Source organism: Setaria italica, chromosome V (genome assembly GCF_000263155.2).
Source record: "Setaria italica strain Yugu1 chromosome V, Setaria_italica_v2.0, whole genome shotgun sequence".
In the NCBI taxonomy this organism is placed as follows: domain Eukaryota; kingdom Viridiplantae; phylum Streptophyta; class Magnoliopsida; order Poales; family Poaceae; genus Setaria; species Setaria italica.
This window is the reverse complement of record NC_028454.1, coordinates 33,482,454-33,495,975: the sequence shown is the minus strand read 5'-3', so window position 1 is coordinate 33,495,975 and position 13,522 is coordinate 33,482,454. Positions and strand designations below refer to the sequence as shown.

Sequence of the window (13,522 nt, the reverse complement as noted above, 5' to 3'; positions counted from 1 at the left end):
ACATATGCAATAATCCTTGGAGAGTGATACAATAACCATCTAATGGATCACATCTATCATACCCATGAGAGAAAAGGTTGGACAAGAGAAAATTCAATTCTCTGTGTTAACATATACTGTGAATCAAAACATTTTATCCTACAGTGATGGTCAGGATATTTATCCTCTAAAATACCACACCTATCTCCTGGATATATACACCGAGTGATGAAATAACTAGATTTTGGCAGTAATTTGAATGATGAAGTGAACTAGACATGTTCCGAATCTTCATCTGATCCGATCAGTGCTCAAGGCTGAGCTGCTACCACCCCACCATCTGCCATAGCTGCTGCAAACTTCGGCAAGTGCCATCATGCAAACAGAAGCTTTTGAACATGTTAACAATTGTTTCTTATCACAAAGCCACTAGTTAAATGCACTCTTGCATACTGAGCATACAATTTCTATAGAATTGATGGAAAATAATTCCTCATCTCTTATGAGCATTCCATCAAACACATGGTAAGCTTGAATTCATCCATGTTAATAGAGTATTTTCACGGACAGAGCAAGCAGAGGAGAGGAGGTAGGAGCATTGCTGACAAACTGCGACATTCAAGAAGAAATTGTGTGCAACAAACATGAAGCATTTGAATGAATCTGTATGCAAATAGGGAGGATTGAAAAGGTACCTCAAGGATACTCACGCTTGAAGGACTAAAAGAGCAAATGAAGATGCAGGCCTGAGCAGATTGCAAGGTATCGCCAGTCACCCCATTGCCTGGGAAGATTGCAGGGCAGACAACGAGAACAAAGGGTCGGGGGCGCTGCTTCACGGGATGAGGCCAAGCGAGCAGCAGCCCAAGCGTCGACGTTGCGGACCCAATCGCTCCCAATACCCCCCGAGCCGAGATCCAGAGGCCAGCCGCATTGCCACGGATCGAGGAGGGGATGGTGCCGCATCTGACCAGCACGCCAGACTCGACGGCCGCGGCGGGCCGCTGGGCGGTGGGCGGCGCGGGGGCGTCAAGCCGCCATTCCACCCCTACCACCACCACCGCCTGCCCCCGCGCCACCACCACCCGGCCCTGACCTCGCTCCTCTCCAAGCTCGCCTTCTGGTCCGTCTGCTCCCTCTCGCTCCTCCTCACCTTCCTCCTCCTCTCCCCCTTCTCGACGCCCGCCCCGCACCTCTCGCTCCACGCCTCCCCGACCCCGGCCGCACAGCGGGCGGCCGGGGCCGAGGTGGCTCGGGCGCAGCCGGGGCTGGGCGGCGCGGGGACTCGGGCGCGGTGCGCGGGGCAGGCAGTCGCAACGCCCTCTGTATGGACGGAAAAAAAACAGCCAAGCCTATGACACGTGGGATCCACGATGGATGATAAAAACTTGGGCAAAAGCATTATTTGCTTTAATATTAGGTATAGATATAGATAACTCGAAATGATCTCTGTCTATGCGTCAATCATTTGAGAATTATAACAGCTGTACTCCGCGGGTTGTTTATGATGGGTGGGCTGTTGAGGAGAGCTTCCCATGCAAGAAGCGGCCCAGAAGTTCTCTGGATCAAAATCCATCACAGCAAATCACACACACAAAACGGGCCGGGTTATTGGGTCAGAAAGGCCGAACGGCACGTATAGGCCCTGGTCGAATGGTAACACCGACGGCAGAGCAGGTGCAGCAGTTTAGTACCAGTTTCTCAAAAAAAAAAAAAGCAGTTTAGTACCATATCGTTAGGTTCTAGGCGACCGAAGGCTAGGATGCTGTACAAGACGGTCACACACGGTAGCGAACGAACTAAGGAGCTGCGTGGTGAGCACAAAGCGAACTATTCTTTCGCCTTTTACTAAAGAATACCGTGTGCTCGCCACATCAAGCAGCGTACTTCAATTTTTAGAGGGTACCTACCAAGGAAGGCCCCAACAAACCAGAATTCAAATTTTATAATAATTAATTGAAATTCAAGTTTAAAATATTCTAAACTAAAACCAAATCCATGTTAATGGCACGATGATCAGGAAAATAGAAATCAAGTCAAACACTTGCATTCGGTCTCATAAGAGTCGGAGATCAAGCGGCGGCGGAGCTGTCCTTTCCGCTGCTCCCCCGTTGGCGGTGGGCGTGGCCATGGTCGCTGGTGGTGTCGAGGAAGTAGAGCAGGCCGCACATGAGCACGCTGCAGGCCAGCATGGGGATGGGCCCGAAGGTCCAGAGGAACAGGGCCAGGGACACGTAGAAGGCGCGGAGGCCCAGCGACCAGGCATAGCTGCCGCGGTTCACCGTGCGCGCCACGTACGCCGCGAACTCCTCCCGCGTCTCGTCGCCGGGCGGCAGGCCGCCGAGCAGGAAGCTGGCGTGCGCGTACAGGCGGATGGCCTGCACGTTGCAGACGAAGGCGAGCATGAAGCAGAGCGAGACGGCCAGGTACTTGGCCGCGAACACCTCCCCGGCCTTGCTCCCGTACACCAGCCGCGGTGGCGCCTTGGACGAGGACGACGAGGAGGCCGGGGACATGACGCCGATGAAGACGCTGATGACGGAGACGAGAGTGATGGCCGTGGTGGCCAGCACCGTCGACGCCATGATGTTGTTCCGCAGCGTCTGCACCGCCAGCACGCCGTTCCTCTCCGTGTTCTGTGACAACACAAAGCTACTCCAGTAAGGCCAGTCATGGAGAGGAGGCGTTCAGAGATCCGGAGTAGCGGTGCGTGGTACCGACGGCCATCATGGCGGCGACCCAGCGCTTGCGCGCGATGGCGTTGAGGCCGATGACGGTGCGGGCGGGGTGGCGGAGGATGGCGTAGAGGAGCCACAGGTGGTAGCCGAGCAGCGCCGCCAGAGCCAGCGGCACCAGCACCAGGTCCAGCCGCTCCTCCCGGACCATCTATCGCCGATGCTCCGCCGCTTCCTCGCCGCGCTTGCTTTTCTCCTTTCGAGCGGAATCAGGAGTCACCGCGGCACAAATCCTTGTCTGGGCTGCTGAAACGAGCACACCAGCTACGGAGGAAGGCAACGCGACCAAGCAACTCGTGGCTGCGCGGCGGATTCTGCGGCGTGCGCGCCTCCGGTTGGCGCTGGGTGGTGGCATAGGCGCGCGTGCCCGTGCTGCAGGCAAAGTACTAGTTGAACACTTCGTCAGCGCGCACCTAGCTCTAGCTTAGTGCTGCTGCTGACTTTGGTGTTTCATAGCCGTAGCCTGTGGCTGTGTCCCCATGGGCCATCGTAGTGCCTGAGATGCACAGATCTCAGTCAAACCAACGGACCATCGAGGATAAACGAAATAAAACGAGGATTTTTATACATATATTCCAAAAGTTCTGGCGGTTTGGCAGCGACCTGGGCAGCTATAATGAGTACTCCGTTGCATGGTTCAGAAAAGAACGAGCACCACGCTTGCACAGAATTGTTGATAGGAGCTACATCAGCCAGCTTAGTGCGAATCAGAGTTTATAGTCTAGTTGGAAACTTTCTAAATTACAAGGTTTGGCTGGTACAGCAAAAGGGAACGACAGAGGATCGTGATCCACTGAACATAGTCTCATGAGTTGATGCAATTACACAATAGTTCTGTCTCATGCAAAGAGGGATCCTCAGTTCTCCCGAGAGCTCTTGATCTCATCCATCAGAAGATGTGGACAATGTCATAGGCAAATCTGCTCAGGTTAAGGATGAACTCGGGCATAAAAGTTGACTGTTCAGCTATTTATGCCATAAAAAGCTGGAGGAAATCATTGCATTTTGTTTATGATACGCAAACAAAATAGCCACAGCAATCTTACCACACTACCATATTTCAATGCTATAAGGGATTTGGAAGTCACAATAATACCATATCAACTATGTTGCTAATGTTAAGTAAACCAAACTAAACCTATCAACCCACAAACACAACAAACAACACATTAAGGCATAGATTAGAAGTTAGAACAGTAGTAAGTCTTACAATATCAAGGATACGTCCAAAACAACACGAAGGACTGCAAAATACAAAGAAAAAGGTTGTTAGACATTATGAAAGAAAATGGCATGCTAAGTAAATATCCAAAGTAGATATCACTACTAACTACCTTGAAAAACTGTGTAAACCCATGATAATAGGGGATGCTACCCTACATTCAAGACTTTTAACAGTTGAGTAGAAGCAAGATTTATTTCATGTATAAGGTACTATGGTGTTCTATATTCAACGGCTCACTAGATCCTAGAGATGCTTCCATGCTCCTCAGAAATGTAGAGTGTTGATTGTTGATCAAGGTATCAGAAATATAAAATTCACATAATAGCATTGCATAGTTTCGACATGCTTACTATATGTTGAATCTGCTGAGTGATAAAGAAGTATAATAATTTTGTATTAGTTTTTCACAACTCCAATGAGGCTTACCATAAGGCCTCCAAGAACTCCTTCAATTATAATCCTGTTCCAACTGTCAAAGTAGGTATGAACAGAAAATTTGGCCTTCACCAAAATCCCCAGAGATGCAACCATCATCACAAGAAAGTAGAACACAAATCCCATCAAGCCTGTAAATCCCCAGATTCCAGCAACAACTCCACTAATGATTGACAAGAATGTCCGGCTGAAAGATACAGAAAGGTTCCAGAAGTCAGCTTGGTACACTGGTGTAGATGGGTGAAAAATTTAAAGGAACTATCAAACGGCAGACGAGCCTATGAGAATATGGGTGATCATGGATATTTATTAACTCAATGTCTAGTTGAGCAGGAATAAGAAAAGCATGTCCAGTTAAGGGTGTTCCAGCATGTCCAGTAGATCATAAGCATAAGAAAATTCAACATTAATTGAACAACTATGCATTTGACCCTATGCTTAGGCAGGGTGCCAAAGCAAAATGTCTTAGCGGTCACATTGAAACACACTTGGACACATGGTACCACTTAACTCCTCCTTCTTGCTCATTTCTTTTATCTATTTCTCAATTCAACCTAAATAAGTGGCAACACTCAAACTGCCCTTCTTTGCTTAATATTTTGGGTGAAGCGATGGTCAGAGACTCAGTCACAAAACAATGAACTACAGCTATTTACCAACAGAGAGCTGTGAGTTTGTTCTGATGCCCGTAAAGTGATTTGACTCGGAAGAATTGCTGAAATGGTGACAGAGAAAAGTGCTCAAAATTTTGCCAGCTTAACATTCCAAGTTGCTCCATTTTAATAGTTGGTTGAGAAATCCTACTCGCACTATCTCATTGACTCTTCCTCCACTTACGCTACCAAATCTAGTGACTCACGCAGCTTTAAGCATAACTCTACCTCTACTGACAAAATTTCATCCCTTGCACTGTCAATTAGCAACATATTTTGATCCTACGCTGCGAATCTAAGCTACGAACTTGCAACGCGAAGAAGAAAGTACTTGGTTTTATGAAGAGATCATTAGGTCGCCCAAATCGGAATCGAGGTCAAAGGAAACCTAGACATGGCTTCTGACCGGATCAGATTAGGTAACCCAAATTTATCAGGGAGAGAGGACGAAAGGAACCTGTAGTTTATGGATTTGACGTTGCTGACGAGGTTCTCCGCGTGGATGATCGGGACGTCGTCGGCGAACCCGCTGCCCGCCGCCGCCGCCATCGTTGTGGTCAGTTCGAGCAGCGAACGCAGTAGACCCGGACACCCGGTATGCAACTCTTTGCATAAAAACCCTCAAGAATGTCTCGTTTTTGTATCGGGGACACCACCTTTACCTTATGTTGTCCGACTCCCCCGAATAAAGTCCTTATTATAATATAATAATTCTAACATTTTTAGCCAAACACCCTATATAATGCAAACGTTGATATACATTGACAAGAAAATAATTAGACCGATAAATTTTGAGATCGACAAAATCAATGGACATGCCTGACCGCCGAAAAATAATTAGCTGAAAATGGTATTGGACATGTCGCTTGTCACCTAGAATTAAGAAAATAATTTACCAAAATTGCGAACACGTGTTTGATCGGAGATAAAACCCAGGTGACGCCAATTTCAATCAATAAAAAAATGAATTTCATAAAATCACAAACATATTACCTTAGTTACAAGTTTAATGCCTGATCACATTCGACGGGCTTTGCCTGCCACACAATACAAATTATTTTTATCTAGAGGTTATAAACCGGTTTTCATTTCTCGAGAGAAATCAAATTCTATCCTTACACGATGGGATTTGGCCTCTGGGCCAACTGGAAATTCGACCTGTGTCTCGGCGTTGCAGTCCTCTTTGGACAGATACGCACAATGCTCAATGCATGCGCATTTTTCATTTAGAAAGTAGTACTGTAGAATCTCTGTTTACAATACAACGGGGATAACGGATCAACCTGACAACTCCATATGTATACCCCTGACAGTGAAATTAGCCCTACCGAAATAGAAAAACGTGCCACCGACTGTTACTCAGTGAAGTACAGCCTGATGTAAAGGGGTTCTACACTTCTACATGTATCTTTCACGATCAAACAACTTCTGGAGTAGAGCCTGCAAAAGCAAAATCACGAGCGCCATTAGCCGGATAGTATAACATGTTACATGTCGACAGCACCGGGCAAAGAACAACGGTGACAGGCAATAACAAAAGAAAACTGCTCAGTCAGGTGACTCACCGGGCAGGTAGTGTTCAGCTTGAGGGATTGAGCCAGCTCGCGGGAGGATATCAGGAGCTTGACAGGCCGGTATTCAAGCGCCTGATTCCTCCCTCTGTTGTCACCAAAACTAATCAGCTCACGATCCAAAAGATGCTCAAATGCCTGCAGCAAGCAAGCACACAAGTCTTGAACATCGAACCGGATAGAAATATCATTGACTGTCAAGAATGATTGCACTTACCCGAAAACAAACAGTGCTCGCGTACTTATCAGAAGTCTTGTAGGCGTCCTGTATGGATCTGTATTCTGGTAGATAACCAGTTCACCCATTGTCAGTTTTCTTTTCTATCCATGATCACAAGAGGGAGAGCACTAGCTTCTACCTTTCATTATGCTGGTGAAGTTGTATGAGCTTTGCTCCTTATCTTCTAATCTGTGCATGCACACTAGAATGTACAGTTCCAAAATCGAGAGATCTGCTTTCAAATTTTCATGGCATTAAAATGGCATCATTAGATTGCAACGAATTTTTCTAAACATGGAAGAACAAAAATGAAAGCAAGTTTGTGGGAAAACAAGTTTCTTGTGCTGTACAGAAGACAGGTGCAGAGAATAGGTGGACAGCCGAGGTAAAAATACATATCTTTTGCTTTTGGTGCACAAACCATTCAGAACAAACGCACTCTGAGAGTAACTAAGGGCTAGCCAACAAAATATACCTTGTAGGCTGTCCATCTTGGGTTGCCTCTGCAAGGAGGAAAGCGCCTTCAGGAAGCTTTCCATTGACAGAAATCCAGATTCCATGTCCATGTATGACACAGCTCTGAAACTAAAGAATTATTTTTCCATATTGAGCTAGGCACATAATTGATAATCATTGATATATGAAGAAAAGACCAATAACCTGCTGAAAACTTACAGAAATCTTAGAATATTGCTCGTTGTTGCGTCAGCATCCATGAGGGAGTTGAGAATTCCTTTGAATTTCTTATCACTGAAAATGTTCTGCAGTGTATAGGATAAAAGATTTATTGAGGAATCTGTTGCAGTTGCTAGTACCTAGTTTGTTTATTATTTTTGTATCCCCACGATGGAACAAAAAAATGCTATTGGGAACTGATTGAAATAATATCATCATAAAAAAGGACTATAGGGTTCAGCCCCTGGCCATATGATATGCCTTAATATCTGTGCAAATGGAGTGTCGAAGCGTGGTTGCTAGCTCCACTGTACAATGAGCTAGCCAACCAGACTGCAGCCCCGCTGCTGAAATGATATCACATACAATTCCATTCTGTTCAAGGAACAACTCAACCATGTTTTCTTTTCAGCAAGCTCATAAATCAAGCGAACATAAAGAGTTTTGTTTATTTAACAAGACCGTGTGCCATTACTAGCTGATTGTTCAACTAAAATAGCTGTGATGATATAAATTAAGGGAAAAGTAACAGTCAGATGCATATTTGTTAAGCAAAAACCATCATAGGACATGTTTTAGAAAGGATACAGTAAGTCTTGAGTTATAATCCGTGATATACTTTGCTGGTAAACCTGAATCTTTGGCCAGTATTAGCAAATGTTCCACTAACCTGCATTTCATCAGATCCAAAGGTGGCTTGAATTAAAGAACTTAGTGGAACATTTCTTGTTTCCATCTAAAAGGTCTGGGGAAGCACAAACCTTTGTGTATCTTCCAGTGAAGAAGGAACAAATAAAAGTTTCCTATGAGAGAATCGGGATCTAACCCTTTTCTCTAGGAGTTGATCAGCATCCTAAAAAAATTAATGCAATTGTTAAGAAAAGATATTAATTATTTAGAAAGATTATAATTAAACTTTTTTATGTATACTGCAAACCAAAGTGAATTGACGATTTGTTATGCACCATTCAGATTCCAAGTTGCCAGGCAACTTAATCATAGCTCAGGGATGCTACTGCACGATGACTACTTTATATGCTACTGCATGGTGACTACTGTATAATCAAGATTCAAGAGTGACATCTGACAAGAATTTGAGGGTGACACTAATCATATGGCACCCAAACACAAAACAAGAAATCAATTCACTAAACAGTATGTACAGTTGACAGGCTTGAATGTTATATTGCTGGTCAAATATAAGCAGCCATGATGAGGCTTAGTTCGTACCAAGCGGCAACTCACACCAATGACAACAGCTTGTGATGTGAGGGACTGCATTGCATCAAGTAAGCTGTAGAGCAACCGCTGTTTACCCTGTAAATAGAACATCATGAATGTAAGCCATCTTCTCATGTCAAAATTGTCCATAGAAATAGAAGAAAACATGTTATGCTGTTAGCCACATGCCCCATGAACAGATGTTTTATCTGAATTTAAGTAGCTGTCATAGTAAAGGAAAATGAGACAAACACGTTTAGTTGAAGCATAGGAGGCGGCTATTTATTTCAACCTGAGCAAAGAGGTCAAACTCTTCGAGAATAAACAGTATTGTCTTGTGAGCTAGTCCACACTCCCTGCAGAAGAAAATATATAACTGAACATATATGTATTTAAATTTGTGAACTAAGGACAATGGCTCAATATACAAGTATCCACTACGGCATTAATTTTTATAGAAACTCACCTCAACATGTCAATGATGAATTCAGTGTTGTCATCTGAAGAAGCCTAAAAGAAAAGGTGATCACAGCAGCCTATCTTAGACTAAATTTCATATAAAAAGATATCATAATAACTAGACAGCATATGTACCATTTTTGAAAATGATAGCTGATGCTCCAAACAGAGCTGCCTGGCAATTTCCTACAAAACAAAAGGCGGAAAATATATTGGCACAGGAGGGACTTCCGGGCTTACTCACAAAAGAAAAAGTGAATGGGTGAGTAAATCTGTTGAGGAAAAGGACTTGGTATTTGGAAAGGCATGAGCAAGGTTGGAATAGTACGTGAAAGATGGAAATTAAACCATAATAAAATATTCAATAGAGTTTCCAAGAGTGCTAACCTTCGTAGCACAGTTGTCATCACTATGTAGCATCCCATTTAGCCTGATCTGAAAAAGGGCGGTGCAATTATCCACTTGAAGTGCAGGTAACAAAGTTCATACTTCTAATTAGAACTAGGACACACTAACTGTTGTATTTTTGGTAAGACACTGCATTTGAGAGTGATGCTCAAAAACTGCATAGAAAGGAATTTCATGCTGAAAGGGCATTCTACCATCCTTAGTCTCTTCTGTCCCCAAGGTTCCTTAATCAAACTGTTCTTTGCAAGCAAGAAAACTTGTAATGTTGTCACTAGGACAGGAGGAAAAGTAATCATCATGTATATACAACAAGCTTTCTAGACCATTGAACACTATATTCATTTGTAACACTTGAAATTGCAACAGAAGTTTGTCTGAGAGGTTTAAACAGATCATAATTGTAATTTGCACATAATTCTTTGGGCAAGTGAATTTAGTAAAATACAGCATCGCGGCCATACCACAGAAATGGCATCAGGGTGCTCCTTCTTCAGATCCTCAAGAACCATGTCAACAACCTGCATGGAAATGGAATCTCAGGACCACAGAAAAATAAACCAACCGCATTGCACGGTTTACCTTCCACTGGGACATTTCATCGAACACCAGTACCGCAGTTCAGCGAAACAGAAAAGGGAGGAGAAGAACACGGAACCAGTAAAGTAAACACCCTCACCGCTGCTTTCCCGCACCCGCGGGGACCGAGGAGGAGGACGGAGTTGTTGCAGGCCTCGGAGACGGAGCTGGCGACGAGGTACTTGAGCTTGCTGCCCATCCCAAACCCAGCCGGATTAGTCAAGCTGTTTCCCGCGAGGCGGGGTGCGGCGGGTGGGGGGATCGATTTGGCTCACCTATAGTTGGTGTCCGGGGAGGACCTGAGGGCGGAGTGGACGAATCCCGGATCGCAGAGACGGCCCCGGAGCACCGCCTGTGCTTGGCTCGCCACGGACGCCGCCGCCGCCGCCACCATAACGGCTGGAGGCTGGAGCCTGGAGGAGTCGCGAGATTGGGGCGGAAGTGGAGTCAGGCAGGCAGCCAAGGACGCGCGGGAAAAACGACTCGGCGGCTCACTTTGGCGCCGGTGCTAGCGTGCAGCAAACAAGTGCAGCCCAGCTTTAGGCAGGCTGTTGCTCTACGGCGGGTCTGGGCCTTGGAATTTGGCAGTTGTGAGACTAGATGGGCCGGTCCAGAAAATTAGGCCTCAGAGAAGAGCCCGGGTACGATGGGCTGTGCTGAAACCATTATTTTTTCACCGGCTCTTTTCACTTGTAGTAGGCAGGAGGCTTCACTGGCTCCTACCCCAACAGTTTGTTCTGTACTTCTGTTGGAAATGGCTTCACCGCCTCCGTGCCAAGTGTGAACATCATTTGTGCATAATACTCCGTCAATGCATAAGCATTCATTAAATTCATCAAATTGTTGTTTATTGTTGAAATTCAAACTTGTGAAGCAACTTAAATTTATGCTATGCAATTGTGCCTCCTGTTATTTTATTTAAATACTAGGTGCAATGTGATGATTTTACAGTATTTTTACTTAATTTTTCAGCGACGTTTTCCCATTTTAAAAATTCATTAAGTTTCAATTTTAGTTGTTTTCTTTTGTCAATTGCGTGAATGCCTGATCAGTTCTGAAGGTGATTCTTGTGGCATTGTCTTCTTTGTAATTTTACCTTTCAAATCAGTATTTTTGGGAGATTTTTGGGTGCCTCTAGCTGGACCGTTTGAAGTGGAGAAGTGGGACAGTTTGAAAATTGGCTGGGTCCACGCATCAGTCGCCCCTTCCTCCTTCCCGCACCAGCGCGCTCGCCCGTTGGGCAGCGCCGACGGTGCCTGCCTCGCTGCCATGGCTGGACTGGCCACCGTGGCTTCACTCACGCGAAATGGCTCCACTACCCTCGTCATTCCTCGCCTTTTTAAGCATCCAGCCGGCCTCCCCCGAACCCTAATCCCCTCCTCCACCATTGCCGTTGTAACAACTCTACCTAAATTAAGTTTAACTATAAACCAGTGGTTAATCCCTAATTAAAGAGGTGAAATAACCTTTATAACCCTAAGAAGCTCTTTTTGGAGTTTGAAATAAAACTTGAAATTTTATATACAAACTTAAGTTTCTACCCAAATAAGAGTTGTAAAACTTTTTATTTCAAACAACTTTTGTTAAAGGCACTTTGACTAATTTGGAGTGGAAGGAAGTCAAAAACAGCAATCAAAACCGGTTTACTAAGGAACCCTAAAAACCTCTGAAGTCCTGGAATTCAAGTTTTCTCCCAACTTTGTAAGCTTTTATCTCACAAATTCCTATCTAAACCCAAGTCAGGCCCTTAATGAAAGTTGTAGTACCTAGAGTGTGTTCCAACTTTGTTACACTGATTTAGGTCCAAATCGGGCCAGAACCTATTCAAAACCCCGGTCAAAGTGAGGTAGAACAGTCAACTCACCCCTGATGCCTTAAAAATCCTAAGTCTAGAAAACTGAGCAGCTTACACCTCTTGGTGAGGGTGTTCCTCCAATTTTCTGAACTAAGCTCAAGCAATACTCTAAATAAAAGTTGAATTCCTCAGTTTGTAGAACAACTCTTTCAATAACACCTTGGTCTAATTCGACTCGGAAGCTGCCCAAAAATCGACTCAAACATCGCTAAGTCCCTGAAATCCTGCCTCTTCGGCCGATTTTGGCTAAGTCTGGAATTCCAGATTTTTAGCTAACTTTGGCATGATTTATCTTCAAATCCCTCCACAATCCAAACCGACACCTTAAAAAAAGTTTGAAATGCGTCCGGAGTTGAGCAAGTTTGTTTAAAAGACTTTTGGGAGTTGTGTTGAAAAATCTGGAGAAAGATCTCCCCAAAGCTGGTCAGGCTTGCTGCCCGAAGGGAGCCTCGACGCCCGCGCGCCAGAGCACGTTCGCTCGCGCGCTGCGTGGCCGCCGGCCACCGGCAGCTCGCCGGCGCCCTATCACCGGTGCGACAGCGACAGGGCGAGGGCCACGGCGCCCAACCCGCGCCTGCGACAGGACGGGGCGAACGCCGGGCTAGCCAACCGCCGGCCGCGCGCGTGTCCGCTTCCTCCTGCCGCGGCTCTGCTCCGCCAACCGCACGCGCGCCCGTCCGCCGGAGAAGTTGCCACGCCAACGCCGTCCCGCGCCTCCGCCTGCTCGCCCAACCCCCACGGTAGCCCTCCGCCTCGCCCGTCCGACAGACCGGAAGCCCCAGTCGCGCGTCGCCCAAGGCCAATCGCTGCCGGAGACCACCCGGAGCTCCGCCTCCTCTGCCCAATGGCGTCGCTGGCCAATGGCCGCCTTGTCCACGCACCCGCCGCTCCCGGCCTTATCCCTCCCCCACCGGAGCCCCGCCTCGACCCCCCGCTCCACCCCGGCCCTATAAAAGGGGCCCCCTCACCGGCAACGCCACCCCTTTGCCACCGCCCGCACACGTGCCACCGCTTCCTCCTCTGCGCCACCGCTGAGCTTCTGTGGAGCTCACCCCTCCTCGCCACCCCGCACTCCGATGACTTCGCCGCCCGCTTCGTCACCTCCCTGCGCACATCTCCAAGTAGTCCGTCGCCTTCCCGACGCCGCCGGTGCGCCGGAACGCCGCCTGCACCGCCGCCAGCCGAGCTCCACCGCCGCCGCCGTGTTCCACTTCCCACCGGCCATCTCCATCGCACCAACCCTGCCAAACCAAGCTTAGGTGAGCCCCCGCGCCCTCCTGGCTACTTGTCGTCCCAACATCGCCGGCGAACCGCCGGGAATTTTCCCGCCGCTGTCGCGCGCGCCCCGGGGGCCACATTGCATCGTCCCCTTTCTTTCCAGGGGTCTGGGTGCAAAACTCAGAGACCTTTGCGTAGTTTAACCGTAAACCCAGGGGCTAGCTTGCAAGTCTGCCACGGCTTTTCTTTTAATAATAGGCAGAAAAAGGCTTTAACTTTGGAAATGCCCAGT

The 13,522-nt window shown here is 46.8% G+C and overlaps 3 protein-coding genes and 1 long non-coding RNA gene across 6 annotated transcripts; all 4 read right to left on the bottom strand.

Moving 5' to 3' along the window:
* Window positions 1–77: 77 nt before the first annotated feature.
* LOC111257369 lies at window positions 78–950 on the bottom strand. Its single transcript, XR_002677751.1, has 2 exons — window positions 675–950; window positions 78–588 (listed from the first exon to the last, which is right to left on the bottom strand). It is a non-coding gene; the product is annotated as an uncharacterized LOC111257369 (long non-coding RNA).
* A 964-nt stretch (window positions 951–1,914) lies between these two features.
* On the bottom strand, window positions 1,915–3,191 carry LOC101755436. The gene is made up of 2 exons (XM_004969508.3): window positions 2,701–3,191; window positions 1,915–2,615 (listed from the first exon to the last, which is right to left on the bottom strand). Exons 1-2 carry the CDS (start codon window positions 2,863–2,865, stop codon window positions 2,052–2,054), a joined length of 729 nt encoding a protein of 242 aa, XP_004969565.1. The 5' UTR covers window positions 2,866–3,191; the 3' UTR covers window positions 1,915–2,051.
* A 142-nt stretch (window positions 3,192–3,333) lies between these two features.
* LOC101755029 (ER membrane protein complex subunit 6) lies at window positions 3,334–5,655 on the bottom strand. Its single transcript, XM_004969507.2, has 4 exons — window positions 5,485–5,655; window positions 4,366–4,561; window positions 3,939–3,958; window positions 3,334–3,634 (listed from the first exon to the last, which is right to left on the bottom strand). Exons 1-4 carry the CDS (start codon window positions 5,574–5,576, stop codon window positions 3,604–3,606), a joined length of 339 nt encoding a protein of 112 aa, XP_004969564.1. The 5' UTR covers window positions 5,577–5,655; the 3' UTR covers window positions 3,334–3,603.
* Window positions 5,656–6,228: 573 nt separating this feature from the next.
* LOC101754353 (origin of replication complex subunit 4) lies at window positions 6,229–10,641 on the bottom strand. 3 transcript variants are annotated; one of them, XM_004969505.3, is made up of 16 exons: window positions 10,433–10,641; window positions 10,258–10,348; window positions 10,043–10,099; window positions 9,561–9,608; window positions 9,309–9,359; window positions 9,181–9,224; window positions 9,007–9,070; window positions 8,724–8,810; window positions 8,255–8,346; window positions 8,082–8,163; window positions 7,494–7,579; window positions 7,294–7,403; window positions 6,958–7,050; window positions 6,816–6,880; window positions 6,593–6,736; window positions 6,229–6,467 (listed from the first exon to the last, which is right to left on the bottom strand). In XM_004969505.3, the coding sequence occupies exons 1-16, from the start codon at window positions 10,549–10,551 to the stop codon at window positions 6,426–6,428; spliced, it is 1,275 nt and encodes a 424-aa protein (XP_004969562.1). In that variant the 5' UTR covers window positions 10,552–10,641; the 3' UTR covers window positions 6,229–6,425. The 3 variants fall into 3 exon arrangements, with proteins under 3 accessions (XP_004969562.1, XP_004969563.1, XP_022682244.1); XM_004969506.3 differs by having other exon boundaries at window positions 7,294–7,397; XM_022826509.1 differs by lacking the exons at window positions 8,082–8,163; window positions 8,255–8,346.
* Window positions 10,642–13,522: the final 2,881 nt, after the last annotated feature.

What these genes read in the sequence shown, in the direction of transcription:
- LOC101755436 (XM_004969508.3), bottom strand. Translation starts at nt 2,865, where the DNA reads ATGGTCCGGGAGGAGCGGCTGGACCTGGTGCTGGTGCCGCTGGCTCTG. An exon ending in GGGTCGCCGCCATGATGGCC is followed by an intron (nt 2,616 to 2,700) that starts GTCGGTACCACG and finishes GTGTTGTCACAG; the next exon opens with AACACGGAGAGGAACGGCGT.
- LOC101755029 (XM_004969507.2), bottom strand. Translation starts at nt 5,576, where the DNA reads ATGGCGGCGGCGGCGGGCAGCGGGTTCGCCGACGACGTCCCGATCATC. An exon ending in GAGTTCTTGGAGGCCTTATG is followed by an intron (nt 3,959 to 4,365) that starts GTAAGCCTCATT and finishes TGTATTTTGCAG; the next exon opens with TCCTTCGTGTTGTTTTGGAC. An exon ending in TCCTTCGTGTTGTTTTGGAC is followed by an intron (nt 3,635 to 3,938) that starts GTATCCTTGATA and finishes TAACCTGAGCAG; the next exon opens with ATTTGCCTATGACATTGTCC.
- LOC101754353 (XM_004969505.3), bottom strand. Translation starts at nt 10,551, where the DNA reads ATGGTGGCGGCGGCGGCGGCGTCCGTGGCGAGCCAAGCACAGGCGGTG. An exon ending in TTCATCATTGACATGTTGAG is followed by an intron (nt 9,071 to 9,180) that starts GTGAGTTTCTAT and finishes TTTCTTCTGCAG; the next exon opens with GGAGTGTGGACTAGCTCACA. An exon ending in AGCAATATTCTAAGATTTCT is followed by an intron (nt 7,404 to 7,493) that starts GTAAGTTTTCAG and finishes ATAATTCTTTAG; the next exon opens with TTTCAGAGCTGTGTCATACA.